The following is a 27,032-nucleotide window of genomic DNA, read 5'->3' as shown; positions in this document are numbered from 1 at the left end:
TCTTGGACAGATATTGCATTGCGAGTCATACACATAGAGGGCACATCCCAATGACCATGCACATGTGGTTTGTAGCTCCTCAAACCCATTCCACATGCACATGTGGTTTGTGGCCACAGACCACACACAGCACACGTGCATCCTTTTGCTGCACTGCTACTTAGAAGCGCAGTTGTTGTTTTTTTTTACACCAGGAGATCCTGGTGTCAAAAAAAAACCCAATAACACTCCACTAAAAGCAGTGGGGCATACACACCAGCAGTGAGCATGTGCTGCCAGAAACCAGAGCCTGTCCAGACAGAGACAGAGCCTCCCCACCCCAGAACAAGGCCTCTGGGTCCAAAATCCAGAACCAACAGTTGGGATGTCCCCTGAGAGTCAACTTTGAGTATAATATGAAAGCAACAAACAAGTGGAAGAATATGCAAGAGTATCCAATACCTTACTACTGCTGTAGAAAATCTCTTAATGCATAATTAAGTTAATCAAAATAATTAAAAGCAAAGATATATTCTGTATCGGTCAACTTTATAAAATGGTTACATGGTCTATGTCATTATTTTAGAGATGTAGCTAACAAGTTTTGCACCACAGGCAAAATCCCTGCACCCTGGGGACAGAGGAAGGATGTCAGCCTAACCTGACCCAGGGACTCAAAAATCCCAATTACTGTTGCCTCACTGCTGCAGTGGTGTCCAGTGCCTGGGTGCTACTGCCATGGTGTGAAGTTCCTATTGCCCAGGTGGTACAGCTTGATGCGGGGATGCTGCTGCCAGAAAAAACACTTTGTAGGAGGTGCCATTCCAGAGTCCCCTCTAAGTCAACACCTGTGACTGGTGCCCCACTTGTCTACCCCAACTTAGATGCCTGTATCTTTTTTGTTTATATCTTAATCCATACTGTTTCTTCTACTGAACATTCTCCCAAATTTGTTAAGCAAGCCATTTAACTTGTTCATGTTTCTAAAATGGTATTGTACTTTACTCAGTTCTTTACTCCATGCTACATAACAAAATATCTGGTTCCTTAGATGGACTGAATAATAAACTCAGCTGAACTATAAAACATATGATGACACTGTACTGAAGCAGTTTAAGTATACAGGATATATTATTTCAATTCATAGCATCATTTACACCATTATGAGAGAATCTTTCCACTGACTTTGGATCAGGCCCTTAATGATCTTTGGTTATTTCTTGCATTCAAGGTTTATAGGACATTACTGATTAGCAGACATTGATTCTAAACATAATTTTGACATCTCATTCATACTTATCAAGCTAATACTTTGAAATAAATGTGAAATTAAATATCACTGCAATTTGCACTAGCTATGATTGCCCACACACCCAAGAAACAATAAAAGCTGCAACACACGGCATATGATTGTAAGCATTTACAATGATTCTGCAAGAATCTACATTCTATATTCAATAACGTGATAAAAAAGACAAAGTTAATTTCTACTGAATATAAAGAACACCAAAAATTAAAAGGAGCCAGGGTTAAACAACTGGCTCTTAATAGAAAAGCATGCATCAATATAGTAAATTATTTTTTTCTTACATTGTTGACTTTTATAAAGAACTATCACCAGAAGTAATGAAATCACAGATTTTCATTTTAAAGCTATCCTGCTGGAGCAATAAAACAAAAAAAAATGTTCCTATATATATTCCAGACTATTAGTGAGTAAAAAAAAAAATGGGGAAAGGCACATGTTTATTTCCATCTTTTATCTTTACTGCTGATACAGAAAGCCGTGTATATTTTGGCATGGAAAGTCACCAGGAAACAAATTCATTGCTAACTGATAGTCTAAGGTACCTGTGCCAAATTATGTCTTGTGCACAAACCTAGAAGTGAAAAAAGATTCATGAAGCCAAATGTTGTTCTCAGTGGCATGAAGTCATTGGAAGAAATACAATTTTATACCTTTGTTTTTCACAGCATGATTCAATCCACAGATATTTTCACATCTTTTGCTATTCAGGGAGTGCCTTCTTTATGTTCCTAATACATCTCAAAATGGCAGGGGTTCAAGACACATCTATTTTGGGCAACTTTATAGTATAATGAGTGGCTCCTTATTCTACAATAGGTGTGGTTCAGCAGGAAGTTTTTGGTGTGGATACCACTATAAGTATGCATATACCTAACATGTACAAGATCAGATCTGTATGACTAGAAGCATCAATTGGGAATGCATGCAGGCATTGCTATTACTTATGCACATCCGCAAGAGGGTGAGGTGGCTACCCTTCAGTTCCCTTGAAAATGGAAGCCTACAGTAGCTGTGAAATTAAAGAGAAGATGGAAGGTGGAATGAGAGATCTGCTTTGACCACATCTAACAGAACCACAGATATGTAAGGTAAGAAATTTCTTTCTTTGTGTTTGAGCCAGTGGAGACCCCACTAATGGTAACTGGTTAGTAACATCCCCTAAGGACAGTGGAAATTAGGAGTTCCACCTGCATATTACCTGGGTGTTTATTAGCGGTGTGTGAAATGGGCTGTATTCGATACAGATTTGGCCCGAATCGGGGACAGTGATTCAATTTGTTGATTCAGATCACTGTCCCTGATTCGATTCGGCCAAATCTGAATCTGAAGAGGTGATGCTGATTCAGAGAAACAGAGATTTGGCCATGCACACTGCTTTAAATGTTTTTCCTACATACCTTAAGGTACTAGGCAGGGTTGTGAACACTGCAATGCTGGGGTGGATGGAGCGTCCATGCTCGGTGGAGAACCCGGAAGCAGACCAGAATTGGCTCAGTGATTGGCCATAGGGGGGACCCTGGGTGCCCCCCAGACCCAGGAGGTACCCATCACCAAAGACCCCACCGCACTCCCATGGGATGCTCCATCTGCCCCAGCAGCTCAGCATTCATGAGCTGCCTGGTACGTTGAGGTATGTAGAACAAACATTTAAAGCTGTGTCTATATGCGAATTGTGAAATCTCTCTGAATTGATTCAGAAGGTTCCAATTCAATTTGGAGAGATTAAAAGGTCTCCTGATTAGATTTGGATTCGGAGATTCAGCCACTGAATCAGGACAAATCTCCGCCAAATCAAATCAGTGACTGAAGCTTTGCACAACCCTAGCATTTATCATATGTTGAACTCCCTTTGGTAGCAACAGGGATCCATTGCAGGGCCCCAAGAAGCAAGAGTGCCATTAGCAGCAAAACTGCTCCCACTTCCCTACACATGTAGACAACTCCCCAGGAGCATTTACCCATGAGTAATTTACTCACGAGTAAACTGCTCCCAGATCTAAAGCAAGTGTAGACACACCCTGGGCACATCTATACAAGATGTTATGATGCCATGCACAACAGAAAAGAGTAGGAAAATAATATACATATGAGCTTCCACTTTGGATGCCTGTTAATTTAAAAAAAATAAAAGTTTTGAAAAAAAACTGAGTCTTAGAACTTTACAACTTAAGAAACCTCTTGTAAAGGAAGTGGGAAGTAAGGAACTTGGTAAAGAAGAAGCTACAATAAGTTATGTTAAAAGGGGAACTATCAGACTAGAGGATGGTTAGTTGTGAAGGTTTCCAAAATAGAACTTATGTAATATTTCCTTTAATGGCACGGCACAAAAACCAGGACTATGATAATGACATTTTCTGATGATATCATGCTAGCAAACATCATCAATACAGAAGATTGTTCAAATATATACAGGAACAATTAGATGATCTGGAAGACTGTAATAATAGAAGTAGAAAGAAATTTAATATTACCAAGTGCACTTAGATATTAATGACAAGAATCTCTGTTATAAGTTAGGGACTTCTCAGCAGAGCTGTGTGAAGCTTCAGTCCCTGATTCAATTTGGTGAACTTTTGGCCTGATTTGGTGGCTGAATCTCCAAATCCGAATTGAATCAGGAGACCCTTTAATCTCTCTGACTCAAATCAGAATCCTCTGAATCAATTCGGAGCAATTTGGAAAGATTCAGCGATTCGGACATAGACACAGCTTTACATGTTTTTTCTACATACCTCAAGGTACCAGGCGGCTCATGAATGTTGCGATGGTGGGGTGGATGGAGCGTCCCATAGGAGCATGGGGGGATCTCCAGCATGCTTGGCAGCACTTTTGGTCTACTTCTGGATCTGCTGGGGAGCACACAGGGGAGTCCCCCTCTCTCTCCGGCTCAGTGACTGATGCCTCCTGGATCTGGGGATGGCACCCGGGGTCCCCCTGTGGCCGATCACTGAGCCAGGAGGCGACGGGGGCCCCCTGGCACAGTTCCCAGCAGACCTGGAAGTGGACTGGAAGTATTTCTGGTCTACTTCTGGGTTCACCACCAAGCATGCAGTGGGCTCCCCACGCTCCTATGGGACACTCCATTCACTCCAGCATTGCAGTGTTCATGAGCCGTGCCTGGTACCTTGAGGTATGCAAAAAAAAATATTTAAAGCTGTGTCTATGGCCTAATTGCTGATTCTCCAAATCAACATCGAATCTCCAGATTTGGATTCAGCCAAATCAAATCAGGGACAGTGATCCGAATCAACGAATCAAATCACTGTCCCTGATTCAGGCTGAATCCAAATTGAACATGGCCTGTTTCGCACACCCCTACTTCTCAGCCAGAAGTAACAGAATGTAAAGAAGGCCTCAAGATAACAAATCAGTTACAGGATGACTGTGAATCAACAATATGATTTGGCCAAGGAAAAAGCAAATGCAGTCCTATGATGTATCCAGTACAGTATTTCTGTAATCAAAAAGAATTATGGTCATTGCACAAGCCATTGAAAGGTCTTCACCTGGAACACCAGATAAAATTCCAATACCATGTTCAAAGATTGAATTTATATATTTTTTAATTAAAATGTGAGACATGCAAAGATGATTGGGGGAATGGAGACCCTAACTTATAAGAAAAGACTTACAGAATTTGTTCTGTTTTGTTTAATGTAGCAAAGTGAATCGGGGTGTTGGGATTTGTTTGATTTCTACACTACATTGGAGGATGGGGGTAAATGTAAAGATAGGGAAAACAGCTATTTAAGGTAAAGGATGATGTCACAACAAGAACAGGCATAAACTGGACATGAATAAATTTGCTCTGGAAATCAGAAGTAGTTTTCTGACCATCAGAGAAATGAAATTCTGTAACAGCCTTTCAGTAGGAAGAACGCAGGCAAAACCAACAAAAAACCCAACAACCCCCCCTCTCCCCCACCAGTTACTTTTAAGAGGGAGCTTGATAAAATGTCTGCAAGGAGTTGTGTAACATGGTAGCCAGTGATGGGAATGAATTCAGGGACCCAGCAGGTCTCCTCCAGTTTCCTGAATCTGAATGAGTGCCATAAGGCCAGTTGCTTTACAACCTGATTCCTTCACAAACATCACTGTGTTTTTAAAAACCAAAGCTTGGAAGTGTTTTTATGTTATCAGAACTAGAAGCATCTTCAAAACACTTTCTCTAATTCATTGCTTTACTCATATGGCTAACCAAATTTTGGTTGAAATAAATGAGTAAAAAGAGATTGCCCTTGGGCTGAGAGTCTGCGTATTTAAATTAAATCCTTAACCCTTTGTGTGACTGAACACTAAACCTTTCTAAAACATGATTTTGTAGACTAGAACAGTGGCATATCTTTAACCAACCAATGAGGTCAGGTATATTCAGTTCACTCAGAAATGGACTGGATTTAATTACTAATTTCAGCCATTTTCCAGGAATTTGATTTTTAAAAAAGCTTTTAAAAATGCAAAGGTCAGAGGTCACAACATTGCACATTTAAAGATTCTTCAAAATGTTAATAAGAACCACAGAACCACTAAGGAAGTTTAACATATCATTGTTGAGGCAGTTTAACCTACTAAAATTACTCTGGACATAGAACCACAATCAACAGCTCCAGTAAGGTCATTACTTCTGCTAACACATTTTTTCAAACCAAAGCTACAGAGAATCAGTGCAATAAACACACCTCTACTTGTGAATTTACATTTAAAAGATGTAACATAAAAATAAAGCCCCTTTTAAAAAAAGGGGGGACACAGAAAAAATATTAGGTTCATCAAATAGGTAGAAGGTAAGAACAGGTATAAACCTGGAGCAAGCTAAACCCTTGACTGCTTTGTACAAATGAGGTGGGTAATGGGTATGTGTTGAAAAGCAGATATTTGAGAACATGAGAAAATGGCCCCTGATTCCAGGGGTAGGTTATATTGTTTTAAGGGGTTGTATCACATGCTTTCAGCTTTCTCAAATCCTGACAGCTTAATATGCCATAGGTTAACCCTTTCTTGTGCCTATAGCCTAAAAGAGGTTTTAAACTCAAGTTATATGACTTGACATAACCAGAGGCATTTCTAGGTGAATTAACACAGCTTGTATCATGCAGGAGGTTAGAACAGAGGAACATTTAACCAGGAACACAGTAACAAAAACAAGAAGAGTGTTGTTGCATTTTGATCACTTAAGGAGGTACTAATTGAAAATAGCAGTGACCCAAAAGAATCCAGTAGCTCAGAACGCACTGGGCCTTATCATGTCCCAGTATTGGGTAATACTATATAATTATTATGAAGATGTTTAATTGCAATAACGTGTTTTTTGCTATAGGGTAGTAGGCTTGCAATGCTTTGGAGTTTTTGAAGAGATTCTGATGTCCTTTAAAAGCATGCTTTAATTTAAATTAAAGGGAATTCTAAAGTTTATGTAAGTAGTCGTGATGACTAAAGGATGATGGCACTGTCTGAGTAACATTTCCTTCCTGTGATCACCTTCCTTTTTTTCAAATTTGATTACATGTTTATAATGCATTCAGTTATACTGTATTTAATCAAATATGTTTATGCTTCAGGGCTTCTGCTGGTCACCTGGAGCAGCCTGGAAGAAGTATTTCCACTCCCGCATGCATCACCTGGCTTTAGGTTCCCTCCTACTCTCCCACACCAGCTCTTCCTTTGACCTGTTGCAAAATTAGCTAAAACTAGAGATGAGGTGGGAGATTCAATAGGCTGCTCTCATGGGGCACTGAGAAACCTTTCCAATCCCTGGCACATATTTTTTGCTAACATCAGTCACCAAATTTCATGTTTTGGAGGAATTTTTCACCAGATCAGATTTGCAGGGAATGTTTTGTTTTCCCTTCTCCTGTAGCATGAGGCCCTAAACATAGGTAACCCTTTCAGCTTCTCCTGCTCTTTCCCTGTTGCATGCTATATTTACACTGAAGTTCTTGAGGCTTTTGGCTTTGGGTACCCTATATTGTGGTCCTTTTATGGGGGTGGGGAAGATGGAGGGTTGTACTGCACTATGTGCAGAAGACTGAAAATGAATATTCTTTTAGATCCCTTTGGACTCCCTGCCTATTCTGTGGTTTCCTGAGAGTGCGTGGACTGGATCCAATGACTGAAGTGGTCCCTTTCTCCCCTCTGTTCCTATTTTACACTGTGTGTTTACTATGTTTTTTTTCTATCCAGCACGTCTCATCAATTTTACCAGAGTGTCAGGTATAATAAATCATTGCAGATATGATCTACAAAAAAACAGAAAAAAAAGGTTTAATCAAAGCTGCTTCCCTGGGTAGTGACAAGATTGCTCATTTCCCTCCATATGATGCCCTTAGTTTGGAAAGTAACATCTTTTTTCAGGATGTGGGGTGTCTGTACTGCTGTGTGTGACAGAGATTGGTAGAACCTGTTTGCCAAGCTATTTGTGCCAAAATACAAAAGAATAATAGTGCCTCCATGTACATTGCTGGGCTTCTAGTGATCATCATTCTCCCTCTAACAATGAAGTACTGTGGCAGTATGGGAGATACGCCTGCTGCATTTCAAAATGTAAAAAGCCCTATCCCTACAATGTGCTTTGGAGCTGCCATCAGTGAGGCAGCACACTACAAAGCTGAAGAAAAGCACGTAGCCATCTGGAATGTTTTTTTTTTTCTTCCTGGAATAAGGGCAGGAAGAACCTTCAGGTATGATGGGCATAACATTTCTTCCTTTCCTTCTTTCTTTCCTTGTGACTCCAGTTCTTCAAAGAAAGTGCAGGTTAGTTCTGCAAGCATAATCCTGATGGTTTGGGTCAGAGGCAAAAGATGATTGTCCTCTGTAACCTATGCTGCCCTAGCAAGCAGGATTTCTCTAAACAGAGCATTTACAGGATAACAATCATGTCTCCCCTGGTGATCCCTGCCATGACGTACATGGTATGCAGGATCTATGAGTCACAAGTTGTGACAAAAATGTTAAGCACAATGGTTGACTTGCATATAAATGCCTAGAGCAGGGGTGGCCAACCCATGGCATGGGCAGTCTCTGTGTGTGGCACATAGCAGACTGGGAAGCACAGGGAAGGGAGCAGAAAGCAGAGCAGCTGACAGGGCAGGGGAAGGGGCTGGGCAGGGTGCAAGGCTAATTTATGGCATGACTACCAAAAAACTTGGCCCTCACTGGCCTGGAGTACCAGATCTGTCAAACTTCTGCTGTTCAAGGAACTCGCCCCATCACTCTGCATCTCCCAAGTGGTTGGCTGCTTGCAGATATTAAAAAAAACAAAAACACTTTACCTTAAACTCGGCACACTCCTGTGCCTAGCCCAGCACATGCCCAGAAGATGCAAAGCGTTAGTTCGACCTGGCTCTCCTGATGTCTGTATAGATCAAGTGCTTTAGTGGGGCTTTTTTGACACTTTTATCTAATTGCTGATTGAATCAGCTTTAAAAGTGCCAAAAAGCCCTGCTGAAGCACCTGATCTATACAGATGCTGCAGAGTCAGGTTGAAGGAATGCACTGCTTCTTCCAGTAAAGTGTGGATTGTTTGGGTTTTTAACATCTGCAAGCAGCCATGGTGAACAGGCATTCTGAATAGCTGCCTCTGGACACCACCTTTATCATCACACAATTTTTCCTAAAAATCAAGAAGATTATGTATGTCAGTTCTATTTTCTTAATATGCAGCTTGATCTGCATATACAGGTAGTACTATGAAGAATCGTCAATGGATGGAGACAATCTCCTCCAGACAAATTTCAAGCAGCAAAGGAAAAAGCATATTTGAAATGTTCACTATACCAGAAAAGTCTGAAAGGGTTATAATCTTGTGAAAAATGGAACAGCTAGCACATTCTAGGGAGTATTTTGTTCTTAAGATGTACCTGAGCTGATAATGGAAAATAAATCTATTTCCTTAATACTTCTCAGTTTCATCTCACTTGCAATGTCACCTTCCTTCTGGCTACAAATGACTGATGTGTATTTGATAATATTATACTGAGATCATTTTTATTTGCTGAGACTAGAATAATGTGTCAGTGATTGACCTTTGTGATGGGAGGAAAAGAATAGCCATTAAAATGCAATTTTTTTGCATTTCCCAGTGGAATGGTAAAACCTCCAAATTTCACTGAAGTCAGTGAACAGTACAGTTGCAATTAAGCAGGAATAAAAACTGGAGATACAGTTCGAGTATGTATAATGAGGCTCTCTCAAGAGAATAAGGCTATTTAAAGAGTGGGAAAAAAATCATTTTGGATAATGGAGTAATGAGTGGACAGTTGTTGCCAAAAGATGCCTAACATCACTGTTGCTTCCATGCTGTTGCCAACAGAGTACCTTAAATTGCCAATCCTTTTTTTGTCTTTTTGCTGACTTATACTTTATAAATAACCACTGCCCTCTTTCCAAAAATATTTGGAAAGTAAAGACATCTTACTAAAATTGCAAAGAACTTCACAGCATTTGCATTTCCCACCAGCAGCTTTGGCATGATAGTTTCACTCTCCCCATCCAACCCTTAAGGAAGAGTAGACAGTAATTTCAAATCATGGTGATTTAAGACAAATTCGGAGTATTTTTCCAAGACCTTTTTGACATGACTGAACACTTCTCATTTCAGAAGGGACTCAAGACTCCCACATTTCCAAACTACAAGGTTTCATGTTCTTCTGCTAAAAACACTATGGCAGAAACCAAGCTCAGAAGAACATACATTAGAAATGCATAAAGATGATGTCCCATGTCAGTGCAACAGGGGGCCAGAGGGCTCCTGTTACTTTAAGAAGAAACTGGAGGAGACTGAGCTGGCAGCTAGAAAATAGGCTAACTGCTAAGGAATGGGCAGACCCTAGGGGAAGTAACTCTCCCAGAAAATAGGGGCAGAGCAGTACACTGTGCCAGGGCAGGCATCTAGGTGACCCAGAAGCAAAGGGCTGCAGGCACCTGAATTAAGCCCTAGCAGGGAAAGCAAACTGGTTATTGCACTCAGAAGGGAAACACCAGTGTGTGGCTGTACAGTCATCTGACCAGAAGGGCCAGGCCTCAGAAGGCACATTGGCTAGGGATAGACATTCAAAAAGCCTGAGCCTGAATTGATTAAATCTTTGCAGGTTAGTCTAACCTGCCTAAATTGAAACAGTTTGCAACTGTACAGACATTCCCTCTGGACTAAAGAAATTCAGGCACATGCCTGCAGTGGCTCGGGCTAGAAGCTGGGGGGTGCTAGAGCAGCTCCCTCTTCTACAGTGCTCAGCTGAGGGGGGACATGGCCAGGCCCCAGCAGGATGCTCTGATTAGGAACGGGTTTAAACCGTCACACTGTCTGTACTGTCCCAGGCTTTTCCCTGCTTGCTGCTCAAGAGGTGTTGCCAGCCTTGAGCCCCAGGCTAGCACTGAGGCAAAGGGAGGATGTGCAGTGCATGCACTTGTTGATGATACTGAGCTTTTCAATTTCCCTGTCCCTGATTCTTCATACTGTCTGCAAACCTGACAGGCGAGGGAGCCAGCAGGGAGCTGATAACACAGTGTTTATTAGGCCATCAACAACATAAAAGCCTCTCTAATTAGTTCAAGCTCTTCTTAAACAGCTTTTTCCAAGGAAGGAAAGAAGGGACATTACCAACTGACCTGTTGATTAGCTCCAAAAAGCCTTAAGTGGACACTATTCTGTCCGCCTGTCCCAGTGAAATTGGAGACACACACACAGACACACACAGAGCACTATCTAGCATACCACATGCCTAATGTCTGTGTTATGGGAGATGGGAGGGTGGGAGTGGGGGATCCCTGCTTGAGCAGCCAGCAGCAAGTGGGAGGGGAGGGGGCAGGAGGAACCCAGGCAGACCCTATTGTGCCTGCAGTCTCTGCTGGAGCTCTGGCTGGGGAGCAGAGGCGTGGGGCCAGCCCTGCTCTCTGGAGCAGACAGTACAGCCCAGGGCTGCAAAGCATCTGAGATGTTGTGGGACTCTGGTTTAACTTAAACTAGCAATGGGTCTGCGACAGACATCGCATAAACTGGTTTGACCCAAATAAGTTAAGTCTGATACTACATTCAACCTGGTTTATCTTAAACCAGGTTGAGCCATTTTAAAACTGATTTAGGTGCACTGAACTTATGTTCTGTTACAGGTTTAAACCAGTTTCTGATAACTTAAACTGGTTTATGTGTAATGTTTGTACCTAGCCATAGAGCTCCTATACACATGCAGGGTGGCTGCTCTGACATGCTGTAATGAATCAAGTCTGCTGGAGTGCAGTAACTACTGTGCTCCAACAGACTCCCGTGTCAAGAGTATCAGTGTCCCTGTGCTGAAAAATGGCAGCAGGGCGCTTTAAAGCTCATTTGATGAGCTTTAGTTAAAAGCACCCCGCCACCATTTTTTCAGCGCAGGAATGTTGATAAATGTAACATTCCGGATGGTTTTAAGTAACGCAGCTCTTGGAACTGTGCTAATTAAAGCACCACTGCCCTGCCTCCCAGAGCATGCCTATAAACACCCATAAAAACAGTGCCTGAGACCAGGCAGTCAGTCTGGCCCTGCAGACTGAGCAAAATAGCTACTGGAGAGGGACTGACCGGCTGATATCTGAGCTGTTCTGGGGACTGCAAGTAAGGCGCTGATGGCTTGCAGGGAGATATGACCTTGTATGGGGAGGGAGTTTCGTTGTGCAGCCAGTGAACTTGTGCTTATGTTCAGACCCAGAGTAAGGATAGTTTTAGTTATAGCAAGTGAGCTTGCATTTTGATTTAAGGTTTAAGCTGATGGACCAGGAGTGGCTACAAGGGGAGATGAGAAGGCCACAGTGGGGTGCCTGGAAGGGTCACTGTAGTTAACCTACAAGGAGCTGCCTGAAGGCACAGGGGTGAGCCTGGCCCGGGGTCAGAGCTGAAAATGCAGACTGATGGAAGCCAGAGGAGTTACATTCTGAACCTGGAGAAATGAGTGAGGTGCTCTGAACTCTGAAAACACGAAGGCCCAGTGCCTGAGAAGGGGCAGGAAACAGGGCCAGGGGCCCAGTAGGAAGGTCCAGCACAGTGGGGCTAGGCTAAGGAGGCCAGCAAGAGGAAAAAGGAGGAAACCAGGAAGGTCAAATCCCCAACAAGGGCAGAGAAGCCTAAAGGGGGAGCTGATGAGAGTGACTGACCAAAAACATCTGTGAGGCATGGGCATGGCTGAAGGAGCAGACAGAAGCCATGAATAGCCCTTAAGGTGACAGGTACTCAGGAGAGGGCACAGACAGGCCAGGAGAGCCCCTTAATATTTGAGGCACAGGATGGGGATCAGCTGGGTTCAGGAGGGACTCATCAATGAGCAATACACCAGGGTTCACTCAGGGACACTGGGGCAGCCTCTCTTTTTCATAACCAAACCATATCAACAAAAGCATGACAGGTGAAAGTGGAAAGGGAGAGTACCTAAGGAGTCTGAGCAGGGCAGGAACTGCATGGCCACAAGGGGGCATTATGGCTCCCCCCCACCAAGGTCAGGCTTTAAAAAACTTCAAACTACAAATTCATGTGAGGGAAGTAATACAGGACCATATTTTATCATAGGAACAAGAAGTTAGAGACTGTCAGACTGAACAAACAAGAGTAGAGAGGGCACTGAAATGCCTCAATCCCATCAAGTACATAAGCACTGTGTGTGACCCTTTGGTTCACTGACACTGAATTACTGATATTGGTAAGTTGGAGGGGGGAAGGGAAGAAAGATTATAGTGTTAAAAAACTGGTTTGCAGTACAGCTTCTACTGTGTGACATTCTATTCAATTTGCTAAGATGGATTTACTTTCTGCCCTTGGTACAATAATGGTGTGCACAGCATGGTGACTGTGACGGAACCAATTCCAGATCACACTTTCATCGCAATTAGTGTTGTGCTGTGCTAGGCACACTGACTTCAAGCTATTAATTTTCAGTCCCTTACACTTTTTACCACATCTTGGTCCACAACTCTGGTACACTCCAGAAGCAGTGTTCAATGTGTGGAGAAATGTTCTTTGGCATGCTGCATTTGATACAGTGCTCTACCTCTGATGCACGTTACAGCAGGATCCTTCCCATAATAATTTCTCTGCATGCAGATGATGTATGTGAAGATGCAGCCATAAATGAAAATGAGAGCTACTGTACAGGTATAGAATAAAAACACAACAACTCAGATTAAACAAAAATAGAGAGGTGTTATACACACCTATTTAAAAATCATTCAATGGGGAACTGATCATTTTGGGAAAGAATGTCTTTTAAAGTGATGCTGTATTATCAATCATGTTAAATGTACCAAGGAAGCATGTTAGTAAATCCTTCAGGGCAATGCATGCTTAATGAAGCAACAATATATATTTATATACAAATATAGAGTATACAATTTTCAAAACTATCTGTTATGTTTAATTGGTGACCATGCAAACTGAACATTAGCTTGCTGTCAGTAATAGCAATAACAACTTTTAAAAGTAAAATTGATTCCAGTTATTATATCTGGTGCTGAGTTTCTGTAAACAGTATCTAGTGCACACAGCAGGGACTAACAGCAGCACAGGGTTGTTTTGCTCTAGCTGGGAACTTCTTTGTTGATGGAGACATATCTTCATTTAATAATGAGAAAGAGACATGACTTTATTCAAAGGGACACTCCTGCCTTTTCATTTCATGCTCTTTGTTTGGAATCACTCACATATATATATATATACTTCATGTCCTGCTATGGTCAAATAAAAGCAAGGTGGAGAGCATGTTAAATTAGGATGCTCCAGTGCTTTACTGATCTAAATTACATGACCACTGAAAACTCAGGGGATTTTATAATGTAGAAAGATAGGCCTGCTCAGATCTACCACAATAAATCTATTTGCTGATATTTGCCTATTTACTTTCCTTTGCTAAATCAGCTGGTGTTAGTTACCTATCAAGAGTTCAGCTATTCAGCACTCGAACCCATTAACTAATCAGTAAGCAAAACAACACTTAACACACAAAAGCTCTGCAGGAAAAAAGATATGATTTCTGTAATCTATATTATACACAGGATGCCAAATGCATGAACTGGCTACTGATTTAACCTTGTATAAAGAGGTGGGTGGATGACAACAATGTTTTTCTCAAAATTCACAGACCATATGCCTGAAATACATACCAGAAAGAAACAAGTTTTCAAAACACCCTCTTTAGCAAACAACACATTTACCCTACCAACACAGTTTTGCTTGCACAACTATACAGCACTAATGTTTGTGTCCTATTGCATGCCATTCTTACTCAAAAAAGATGCTAACTAAAACCACCATTTGGTCTGAAAGCATTCATTTTTCATCTTAGATCAAAGATGATGTGCAACCGGATGTTGAGCAAAGCAAACAAAGCACTTTTGTAAATTATACAAATATTAAAAGCATACTGTTACTGAAGTTTAAAAATGTATCCTTTAGACCTCTAAGTCAAAAGCAGTTGAAGTGATAGACTTCCCATTTCCAAAAAAACCAAGGATTATATAACAACAGTATGCAACAGTAACAGCTTAGTGGCATTTCTTTCATACTTGCTGCCGCCTTGTGATCCAGAATCTGGACTTTTATTTCAAATTAAAATGCTTTTCAGTGTTGCAGTTATTTGAAAACAACTTAAAAAACACTAGAGTAGATCTAGTACAGTGCCATATTTTTGCTTGTGTAGACCTAGAACAATAAATCTGAGTTTGGTGGCCTGACCCATTGAGTTCAGTGAAGGCCAATTCAGATGTCTACTCATACTACTATAAATATTAATGGTGTAGTTTTGGGCCTTCATGTGATCAGGGTGTAAAATGGATGCTAAAGGATGACAGAGCAATTGAGAAACTAAATGTATTCTTTGCATCTGTCTTCACTGTGGAAAATGTTAGAGAGATTCCCTCAACAAATCCACTTCTCTTCAAGGGACAACTCAGGGGATCTTACCCAAATTGCAGTTTCAATAGATGAGGTCATAGAGGAAACTGATAAACTAAACAGAAGCAAATCACCAGGACCTGATGGCGTTCACCCTAGAGTCCTGAAGGAAGTCATATCAGAAACTGCTGAGCTCTTAAGTGTAGTATGCAAGCTGTCACTAAAGACTGCCTCAGTTCTTCGGTTCTAGAGGACTGGCGGGTTATCAATGTGACTCCCATATTTAAAAAAGAGGGGGCCCCAGAAACTAAAACCCAGTGAGCCTAACTTCTGTTCCTATAAAATTCATCCAAATGCTGAACAATAATAAAGAATTGTTCAGCACATGGATCAACATTCACTTGCTAAGGAGGAATCAATATGGCTTTGTCAAAGAGAAATTATACCTCACCAACCTACTAGAGTTCTTTGAGTGTGTCAATAAACAGGTGGATCCGGGTGATCCAGCTGACTTAGTATATCTGGACTTACAAAAAGCCTCTGACAAGGGCCCCCATCACAGACTGTTAACTTAGGAAGTCACAGGACTTCCGCCCCCAGGCAAACCCTGGCTGGGGGCTGAGGTCAGGGAGGGGGGTTAAACCCACCTTTCCCCAAGTACAGAGCTACTCTGCCCTGCTAAACTTACTGAACCTTACTGCAGGCTGTGACTCTGGACTACAAATCCCAGAGTCACCTGGAAGCAGAAAGAGGAGTGATGAGCAATCCTGCAGAGTCCTCCTTCTGTGATTCCAGACTGCAAATCCCAGACACTCTGGGGGCAGCAGGAAGGGGAAGTGAACACACAGCCCATGCTGGCAATGTGGCCAGAGCAGTGTGCTCTAGCACCTCGCCTCCCCCACAGCTTCTGGCCTGAGCCACTGCAGGCATATGGCTGCATTTCCTGAATCAAAAGTAAATGTGTATCAAGTTGTTTCTCAGTTCAATCTCTGCATCTAGACTAACCTACTAAGACTGAATTGATTCAGCCTTGGGCTTCTTGACTATCCATCTGTACTTAGCCCTTGTGTTAAAGGGGAATTTTTCTTTTCCCTTTTTCTTGCTGTATGACTTTTCCCCCAAACACAGTTATTTAGGGATTTCAACAATACGTGTACAGACTGTTTTGTCTAGAAATGTAACTGCTTTTCTTTGCCAAATAACGTAGTCAAAAAAAGGAAAAAAAAAAAAACAAAAAGAAATCACCCAGCCCTATATATTAATTACCACAGTTAGTTACCACAATGTGAGACATCCATGTGCATAAATTCTAGCAGCATTCTCATTAGTGCAAGCAACGATAGAGCGATGGCAGAAGCAGTCACTATAACTTTCATATCCAGAAATACCCAGCACAATTACAGCACTGTAAGGAAGGTAATAAACTGAACCATTTTGATCCATGCCTCACCTCTCTCTTTCTGTTTTGTTTTTGTTTGTTTGCATCTTGTTCACTGGATGTGGAACTTTCTATTCAACGCAGTCATCACGATAAACACATCCTTCAAATACTGTGACAGTTTTCTGGATAATTTCCCCATTTGGATTTCTAGCTGAATCAGTGAGCCAAGTAGGGAGGTCAGTGTGGTTTAAAATATATATGTTAGTTGGCGAGCATGTCAAAGATACTCATGGCGCTTATAAATGCTGTTAAAAATTCCTTAAGTATCTTTCTTATAGATGAAGTAATATTACTGCATTTTACATACTGAAAAATCTCCTAGGCAGTTTTTTGTTTGTTTGTTTTTTTTAATTCTGGTTTGTCCTGAAAGAACTCTTCATGTCTTTTTGAATTTTTTTTTTTAGTAACCTAGGGTTTGAATCAAATTCATATGCAATGAAGTTATGAAAAACCTTTCTAACAGAACACAAACTGAGACCAGGTACAGGTTTCCCTCACTTTATGCAGGTTCTCTGTGTGCAAATTTGCTCTTATGCGATGACCCTTTTTATACCAACAGTTCCTTATATGCCAGGTAAATTCACTCTTATGCAATCAGCGTGGTGGAAGCCTGCAGTCAGCTGCTTTGTGTGGTGCATTGTGGGAGTGACACACACGAAAATACAGTCTCCTGTGAGGCTCTGTGCTCCTTGCTCGTTGTCTGCGACACGTGTTTCTGTAGTTTCCATCCCCATTATGATAGTGCCCTGTGCTTGTGCATACGGTCTGCTGTTGGTGAGTACCAAAATTGTCTTGTGAAAGTGGTAGAAATGGGTCTGGGGGTCAGCACAGTTGAGGTCTTGGAACGTATCCCTACTTGTTACATTGTAAAGTGAATTCAAATTATGAGCCATTTTCCAGGAACACATGTACAGCATAAAGCAAGGGAAACCTGTAAAACTATGTTCCAGCAAAACACAAGATATGTTTTTAACTTGCCTTTTCCTACAATGATGGGACTCAAAATGGTCCAGCAGAAGATTTTATTCATTCTTTCTCACACACCATTCTGTATGCATACATGTTTGCATAGGGAATGCCATATTTCCTTTGAAAAATGAGCCGTGCCTTGAGGAATGGAGACTTTAACCCTGGAATATTTTTCCATCTTGAAGTTCTTATAGAAGCATGTGGCCAGCATGGTGACTGATACCTTTCTAATGTATCACTGGTACATGTGCAAATGCATGCAAATGCATGCATGCATGCTTGTGCAGAGAGGACAGACAGGGATTGAAAAGACCATGATGTTCATTTTTAGTTGCTTTTACTATCATTAAAATCAGGGTCTAAGGGTTAATTTCTTCCTATTGTTCCTCCCTAACTTGATGTCTTCATGCTTTCTTATCGATTGGCATGCTATAAACAGTAGTTAATGACTTGTGAAGGAATAAGCAGCAGTGAAAAACAAAAGCAAGAACTCACTGAAAAAAATATATTTTCATGCAAATCTGAATGGTATCCTTTTATGTGCTAATTTAACTTTATTTTATTTATTTTATGTATTGGTTTCACATATTATTGTGCCAAGTATTCCACTGATCACTAACACTTTCAAAGTCTCAATAACTAGAATGAGGCTTCTTCATTTTTAGTTCATTTTCAGGCAATTTATGAAGTCTTTCAATTCTTGTAATGAATGGTATCGCTTCAGAGTGTTTCAGTGAGGCATCTAAAATCCCACTCAATGATTTGAGATCTCATTCACTTAAATCCATTGCTTGAAAGCTCTACTTCTAAACCCATCATTATCCTGCCTCCTCTTTAAAGCTGGGATTGAGAGAACCCACTAATGTCAACCTTCCTACAAACCATCTCCCCACTATACAGTAAGAATTTCTCAAAATATTTTTTCTGTGTCTCCTAACGCAAAGCAGCAGCAAAGAGCTAGAAGAGTAATTATGTTAACTACTTGTCAGTGTCAAAATCTAACATAGCGTTAAAGATTCATTACCCCTGCATATTGTCAGCGAGTGTGTACCAGTGAGACAAATAGTTTTATAAAAGGCTATATGAAATGCACAGGCTGTAGTAAAGTTATGTAGGTTAGAAGGTGAGGGTAATTTCACATTTCCTTTTTACATTTATTAAGAAAATGGAAAAGAAAAACTAGAATGGACACATAGGGACAAGCAATAGTTCTGTATTTTGAATGATACCTTTGATAAGAAGTATAAAATAATGATTTTCCTAGCAGATTTTTAGTGAAACTAAATCCACTGTTAACATAACCATGACTGGCAAAGAATACAATATGGCAGGCTAATAACATACTTTAGCAGAATGCTATCCATTCCACCAAGCAAACTTCCAGGTCTAATGGGCTCCAGCAAATACATCCATTCCTATTGTGTAATTCCATTTTCTGTTCCTCACAACTGCCTCATACTTACTATCAAGACAGTCCATTAGCCCAGACTCCACACTGTAGCCATTGATGGATTCCATGGGGACTAAAGATAAAGAAGTTAGGAGATGGTGGGCAGGGGATGTAGGCAGGGAGAGGATGGCAGATACAGAGAGGAAACTAAGGCTGACATTCTAACCTTTCCAAGTCATCTAAGTGGTCCTTTCTTCATTTTCTATATGGCACTTCAGGTATTTAGGTGCCCAGAAGAATTCTGTTCCTGGATGGGTAGCCCCATACACATGGATGACTATGTACTACTGCACAGTTGTGCATACAGAGTATGTGCAGTCATGGCAATACCACTTATGCACATCATTGTGGACACATAGCTTTCTTAGATGCCTGATATTGGAGGTGGCCAAGACCCATGACTACCAGATTTAGCATCAGGACTAGGAAGGAAGGTATGTACATGGGTGTCCATCCCCTTTTTTGCTGCTATGACTGCACGGTTGGGACACTCACCTGAGATGTTAGCTACCTTGGATTCTAGGCCCCTGTATGGCTTTTGACCTACAGCCTGTGTAACTAGGTCAGCTAGGTCAGGCTTCTATCCTGCAGTTCTTGTAACTGGGTCAGCTACACTTAATAAACTAATCAGAGCCAGCTGACCCCCAGCTCCTTATCTCTGGCTGGTTCTGTGGCTGCTTTTAAGGAATTCCTCCAGCTTCTGAGACTTTCTGCGCAACTTACTGGTCTCCACAACTTGGGCAACTCTTGTCCTGGTAACTTCTCCAGCTTCTGCCCCAGCATGCATCCAACCCTTCAGATTCCAAACTTTGGCTTGACCTTGGCTTGCTTCCTGACCCCTGATTCTAGTTGGTCCCCTGGCTTAGTATTTTGTTCCTGACTCTTGGTTTCTAACCCCCTGCAATCCCTGGTTCTACTTTTGGCTCTACCAACTAAACATAACAACCCCCAGTAGATTATGATAGCTCTTCTCCATCAAAGTGGCTTTGAAACTGGGTGCGTCTGAGTTCCCAATACAGCACTTAAACCAGCATACCACAGGTCAAGCATTACTCTTCTCCAGCACCTTCTAAACCTGAGTCACTAATATAGCCCTTAGGAAGAAAAAAAAAAAGGTTGAATAACAGTGCAGGAGGGAAGCTTCTTTTTCCTTATGGGGAGCATGTGCCCAACCTAGGTCTAGGGGTCCCTCCCTGAGCTACATGCCTAGAGCTTGTTTTGCCCTTCTTGCCCCATGTATCTTCCACACATTTCCCTTTGGGGGCTGCCTAAGGGGACAGCTTAAAAAAGAGTGCCAGAAAATAGGTTAGAGCAGAGGAACTCAACTTTTTGGCCCTGTGGGGCCAGAGTCAGTCTTTGGGCTGGATCCAACATGGGGTTGGTATGTGGGGTCAGTTGATGGGTATGATCCAGCATATGGGGCCATGTCATTCGGCTTGTGGGACTCTCCACTGGCTCGGAAATTTAGGTGGGGGAAGAGGGCAGTGGTAGCATGACTTGCATGGCTTCAAAATTTAGTGGCAGGAGAACATTTCAGTTTTAATAGCTGTGGCTCTGGAAGCTGCAACAGTTATTTCTCCTGTTGCTTCCTTGCACCAGATTTCTGGACCTGTAAGGAGCACCATGGGTTAGATGACATGGCCCTGCAGGCTGGAGACTGAGCACTGGTAGGATAAAGAACAGCTGTCCATGGTATGGCAGAGGGGCAGGTAGAGTACTGTTCTCAGAAGTCAGAGACCCAGGTTGAATATCCTACTGGCTTCCCAGGTGAGTGCCACTTAGCTATTTGGGAAGGGGCTGAGCTTACTTTGTTGCTAGTCTGTATGACTACACAGTTGCACATACTCATTGGTCTGTACATGTCTACATATCCAGGAATAGAATTCCTGTGGGCATGTGAAGCCTCCCAATGCCCTGTAAATGACCAAAAAATAACAGCCACTTTGATGTCCAAGAAAGAACAGAAGTCAGCAGGTTTTCTCAGCCATGCACAAGATGATCCATTAGGTTTCTCTGGTCAGTCTATGATTCAGAGTGGACAGTATTGCAGATAAAATGCAGGCCTGTTTCTCTGTGTGTAATGGAAACCTAGAGGAACTTTCATCTTTTATACACATTTGCTCAAGTATGAATGCAATTTGGTAATATTTGAAAATTGTGTAAATTGAAAACATTTACCTCCATGTTTCTTGCCATTAACATTCAGTGGCAGCAATGCAGAATGCCTTTTCAACTAATTGATTTATTGGTAGAATTCAATTGACATTTTTAAGTGTGCTTTGTAAGTCTCTCAGAAACTAAAGGAAAAATATCAATTGATTTCTAATATGAATTGTAGACCAGCATACCCTTCCAACAGCAATTTTAGGTGACATATTGTCCACAAGTGCAAATTTGATATACAGCCCAAAACGCTTAAAAACACATCCTGTAAAACTTCCAATAAAGTATTTTTTAAATGTTGATTAATAGTGCAGGATGAGGCTCTTTAATTATTATGCCACCATTTTCCAGGTGCCAAAGGTTAGCTTTGATCCAATTCAGTTGTGCATTTCAAAAATATTCACCCTCCCTGCTGTTTTAATGCATCTCAGGTCTTACAGCAGCTGAACATTACAATTATGTCACATTATAATTTAATTTAGCTAATTGAAAAATAGCACTGAACAACATTTTTTGTATCATCTCAGCAACATAGGTGGTAATAAAAGACAAAAATAAATCAGTCCTTCACTCCCAGGTTGTAAATGCTGCAGACACAGCATGTTCACCAACTGTAGGAAGGAACGACTGATGACTCATCATTTCTCATATCTTGATAACCCCACCCCATTCACTGCAGTAAGCAGTAATGATGGGACTACTAAGACCTGCACTTACTCTTTCTCTCCTTCTCATTCAGAAAAGACTGTCAAGTGTGACGCAGGTTATTTAAGTGAGAGGGAAAACGAAACATGAGTGCTGAGGCTCAGAGGTAGGGGAGGAATAGATAGTGGTGGTCTTGGTGCTGGTGGGAGGAAGGAAAGAAACCATAATGTGGTTAGAGAAGAATATAATTTTAAAGTTACATTCCATTCAATTTTATCATTTGTACTGGCCCATCTTTTATTGGCTATAAAGATGCTGAAGAAGCAGGTAAGGTGGAGGTTAAATACACACAAGCCAGAGCAGAGCCCTAATAACAAGCCTCTATACTAGCTGCACTGCATGATGACATATGAAAATACAGGCTTAGCTCTAATATAAGAAATAAAGTAATTTTTCCTTCATTGGTCTATAACAAATGACACCTTTTGAAATGAAAGGCTGTTGTTTTTGCCAGCTTGTACCTCTCAATTTTGTTTGGCTCCAGCTACTGTCAACACAACCCCTACTGGCAACATTGATCAGGCACCAGGCATAATATACATAGTTGTTCCCCTCCAGCCTCATAATCATATTGTCTGATATATCTGGAGAAGTACTGGGAAATTAAAATTGCTTACTGGTGTTTTTATACAAGGCCGATATCCTGGAATAGAAAATGGACATGTAAAGAAACTTAAAGCTAAAACTATGTCTACTGTACTTCAATTTTTTTTCCTAGCCTTTCAATGTGTTGATTTGCCCCATTGTATTAATGGACTTTGTACTTACTCACCAATGCTCTTCACTGTTCACTTTTAGTTAGGTACTATGGTACTTCTGCTTTACTTGGATGAGTACTTTTGTGCTTGTTTGCTTTTCTTAATGTGCTAGCCTTGACACTCAGTTGCGCCGAAAGAGGATGCAAAGGTGCGGTTCCTACTAACATGAGCAAGAGAACCCTGAGGCCTGCTATAAATTACATTGGCTGAATGACTCCAGGGCTAAGGACAGAAGTTACACATAAACTGGTTTAAGTGATTAGAAACTAGTTTCAACCTCTAACAGAACAAAAGTTCAGTGCACGTAAACTAGTCTCAAAATGGCCAAAACTGATTTAAGATAAACCTGGTTGAATGCAGTATCAGACTTAATTAATTGAAGGCAAATTGGTTAATGGAACTTCTGTCCCAGACCCCTTCCTGGTTTAAGTTCAATCAGAGTCCCCCAGCTTCTCAGTATGCTTTGCAGCCCTGTGGTGAGCTGTGCTGTCTGCTCCAGAGAGCAGAGCTGGCCTTGCCCCTCTGCTCTCCAGCTGGAACAGGGGTGGGGTGTGGCCAGACACCGGCCCAGCATGGGCCCCTAAGGCAAAAGGGCAAGGAAGGGGTTTATTCGCAGGTATATATCATGAAGCGGCGAACCTTGGGCTTTCCCTGCTTAAAGATATGCATCCCAGGGAGGCACAGGAGCTGGATGATTCCCAGAGCCCTGTGCCTCCACAATGAGACCTACTCCAGGTTCTAGGATGACCTGTGCTTAATGCAGAGCCATGGATCAGCACACATCTTGGCACAGGAGCATGTGAAGCATGGGTTAGTGCAGAACCTGACACAGGTCCTGGTGTGGAGGCACAGGGCACTGGGAACTCCCCAGTTCCTGTGCCTCCTTGCTGGGACCCATGCTGAATCATGCTTCACCCAGAGGAATGGGTCAGAATGGGTCCTGGCAAGGAAGCTCAGGACAACAAGGAAGACAGAAAATACACTGATAAGGAGAACACATCTCCCCTTATTCTGCATCAGGCCCCAAAACATATGTAGCCCTGATGCGGATAGAAGGTGACATGTTTTACCTTCATAGACTTCATAAACATTAGGGCTGGAAGGGACCTTAGAAGATCATTGAGTCTAGCCCCCTGCCAAAGGGCAGGAAGTCAGCTGGGGTCATAGGATCCCAGCAAGATAAGCATCCAATTTACTCTTGAAGGTGTTCAGTGTAGGTGCTTGAACCACCTCCAATGGCAGGCTGTTCCAGACCTTGGGGGCTCGGACAGTAAAGAAATTCTTCCTTATGTCCAGCCTGAAACAGTCTTGCTGGAGTTTATAACCATTCGGCCTCGTCAGCACTTGGGGCGCTCTGGTGAACAAATGTTCCCCCAGATACCGGTGGTCACCCCTGATAAACTTATAGGTGGCCATCAGATCACCCCTGAGCCTGTGCTTTTTCAGGCTGAAGAGCCCCAAGCATCTATAGATGCAAGCCAGCATTTTGCTCGCTTTACTAGCCGCAGCATTGCATTGCAGGCTCATGTTCATCTTGTGGTCAGTGATGACCCCCAAGTCTCTTTCTTCCATAGTGCTAGCCAGCATAGCACTGCCAAGCCTATAAGGGTGCTGCAGGTTTTGCCTCCCAAGGTGGAGAACCTTGCATTTTTCAGGGTTAAACAGTGTTTACCTAGTAAAGCAGATCCGGACATGTCCTGCCACAACTGATCCACTTCATCTTGGTGCAGCATAGCAGTCATCATGCCTATGCTACATCTCTGGACATTTCTCATACCCTAAACTGGTCTTCCTCTATGGTGACCTGTTGCTAATTCACTTGGCCACAGACACAGAATTGTCACTGACCCAGATTTTCAACTCTCACCTTTAGCAAGTCACAGAAGCTGCAATCAGGTGGGAAACACTAGTTATGGAAACATTTGCTTGATTGCACCATGTCTGCTAGCAGAGCATTTTCAGATAAGGGTCCACTTCTTTTGAACACCTAACCTTTAATAGTTTGTAGGAGTCTAAATCTGGTAACCTTCAGGGCACAATGAATCTCTCTTGGTTAGTATTTGATGAACTAATTTGCATTTTAAATTTTTGCACCTGAAATGCCTATCTGTCAGGGTGATAGGCACTACAGAAGCTGAAAAAATTAAGTAAAGCAATCAGAGCAGCCTTTTATTTAGCTATTACAATAAATGATGGATACTCTCATTATAAAATTCCCCAGCTCTTTGTAATCATACTTGACCCTTAGAAATACATTGCCTGACTCATCTGTACTCTGAAATGTCTTTTTTTTAAAGAAAATGCAGTAAGATTTTATGCCCCCTCTCTTGGGTGTAGAGAGCCAATCATTTGCAAAAGCACAGATCAACATCATTTAATTGATTCAATCAGGAGAAAACAAATGACAATGCTGAACACAGGTTGTATGCAATGCGTTCACCTTCCATTACCACGAATCATTTTTCACAAAATAACTGCAGAAGAAAGAGTTTACATGACAACAGGAATAATAAAAAATCATTTTACATTCAGATGGAATTCTGACTACCATCGTTAAATAGACTTTGTGCAGTTCCCTGCAAAGATTCGAGCAACCTAATCAACATGATTCCTTGCACTGGTGAAGTGGGTTATCTGTTGGTAAACAGGGAACACAACAGAATGGACCTAGATGTCAAGAGTGGTTTTACCTGTTGCCGCTTCTCAAATTCTAACTTGATGCGAGACTTGATGCAGTTACAAGTGTCCTGATATGTCTGCTGTAAAGCAAGCTCCATGAGGTGCTTATGATAAGCACCTGCCAGATTTCCACAGATGAAGATGATAACATTTGCCAACATCTAAGGGAATTAAAAAAGAAGAGAAGAGTCAAATAAGCAAGTTTAGTTTAAAATGTGGTAGCAGAAAATAATCATAAGCAGCAGCAAACAAAACTTTTGTACTTATTCTTGTTTGAAATTTATTTTTAGTGGATGTTCACTTTTCAAACCACCCTCATAATTACTACAGCATAAGCCCCAGTTAATAACACCTTTTTCATTTAGGCTCTAAAAAACTGCAAGCTGGTGAAGAGCATACTTGCCAGTTTTAATGAGGTTCATATCTCCTAAAAAGGGAAATTGCTTCATGTTCTGTGTCCTATGTGAAGTATTAAATGGGTGCTGGCCTGTTTTAATTGCTTCTAAGTGCCAGTCTCTGCTCCTAATAATACAGTTGCAATCTATGTTATTGCTGTACTCCTTCATCAGAACATTTTCTTTATTAGGGAAAAGCACTTTGGGGGTGGAAGGACTTGTGCAAGTGAAGGCCAGTGTACCAGGGAATATTAAACTCACTGCCAGTAAAAAAAGAAAGCCTCAGAAAGCAAGAATTAAAAAGCTTTTAAGGTTCACAACTTATGTCAGTTTGTACAGCTCAAAGGCCAAGTTTGTCTTCAGTAGACAGATAATTCTGCAAGATGTGGACAGAGCCTAATCTGTCAACATACAAAGCTCATGTGTGCACAAGAAGTCAAATGAATACACAAATGATTTGGTGGCAGAATCCCTATCTCTGCTTATCAAGTAAATCAATACTGCTGTGTGTAGCACTCTGTTTCAAAAATGGCAGTAGGGTAGGGAGAAAATGAGCTGCTCGGCCCTCTCTCTCTCCTCCAGTTAATTCCAGCTGTGGCAAGATTCTACCATGTCTTCAAGAGGAAGGTGGACATATATTTGGCTGGGGTGATATGACCCCGCCACCCGTTCCTGACCAGGGCAGGGGGTCGGACCTGATGATCTGTTTAGGTCCCTTCTGACCCTAAGCCCTATGATACTATGAATGTTCCCAGCAGCCTCATTTTGCCACTCCAGGACAGGAGACCAATCAACTCACCCAAAGGGAAGGTATAAAAGCACCCTGTAGGAGAAACATCTTGAGACAGCTGCAACACAGTGGAAGAGAGAAGGTCAACCTCTTTATTAGACAAAGCTTTTACAATACAATTAACGCTGGGAGAGCATTTGTAATTGAAAGTGGAACACATTATGCAAATACTGTACACTTGGCCGGGGAAGCACCATAAATACAGGACATTTAAAAGAAATACAGATACATTATGATATGAATATGCATGGTTAGGGTAGCCAGAGGGCATTAATTTTGTCATGTAATAACTTCATACAGTGATCATGTGATGATGTTTACAGCATTTTCACTTTTGGGGGCTTCTACCTTAACTAAAGTTTAAAGACATAATTTCTTTCCTCCTCATGGTGTCACTAGAGGGCTGAAACACCTTACAACAACCTTAACTCTTCAGTCATGAATTTCTTTAAATTAAAAAAAGTTTCATATGATATTTCATAGATTTCATAGACATTAGGGCTGGTAGGAACCTCAGAAGATCATCGAGTCCAGCCCCCCACCCAAAG

The 27,032-nt window shown here is 41.6% G+C and overlaps 1 protein-coding gene across 1 annotated transcript in view; it reads right to left on the bottom strand.

Annotated features, from left to right (window-relative positions):
- ADCY2 (adenylate cyclase 2) overlaps positions 1-27,032 on the bottom strand; it is a 564,608-nt gene that overhangs the window by 230,048 nt on the left and 307,528 nt on the right. The window contains exon 6 of the mRNA XM_019518414.1: positions 25,311-25,460. Within this exon, the coding sequence (XP_019373959.1) occupies positions 25,311-25,460 (150 nt within the window). The remainder of the gene's footprint in view (positions 1-25,310; positions 25,461-27,032) is intronic.

This window comes from Gavialis gangeticus, unplaced genomic scaffold, assembly GCF_001723915.1.
Source record: "Gavialis gangeticus isolate Ggan-Ray unplaced genomic scaffold, GavGan_comp1, whole genome shotgun sequence".
Lineage (NCBI taxonomy): Eukaryota > Metazoa > Chordata > Crocodylia > Gavialidae > Gavialis > Gavialis gangeticus.
Note: the sequence above shows the minus strand (reverse complement) of the source record. Positions and strands in the feature narration are given on the sequence as shown.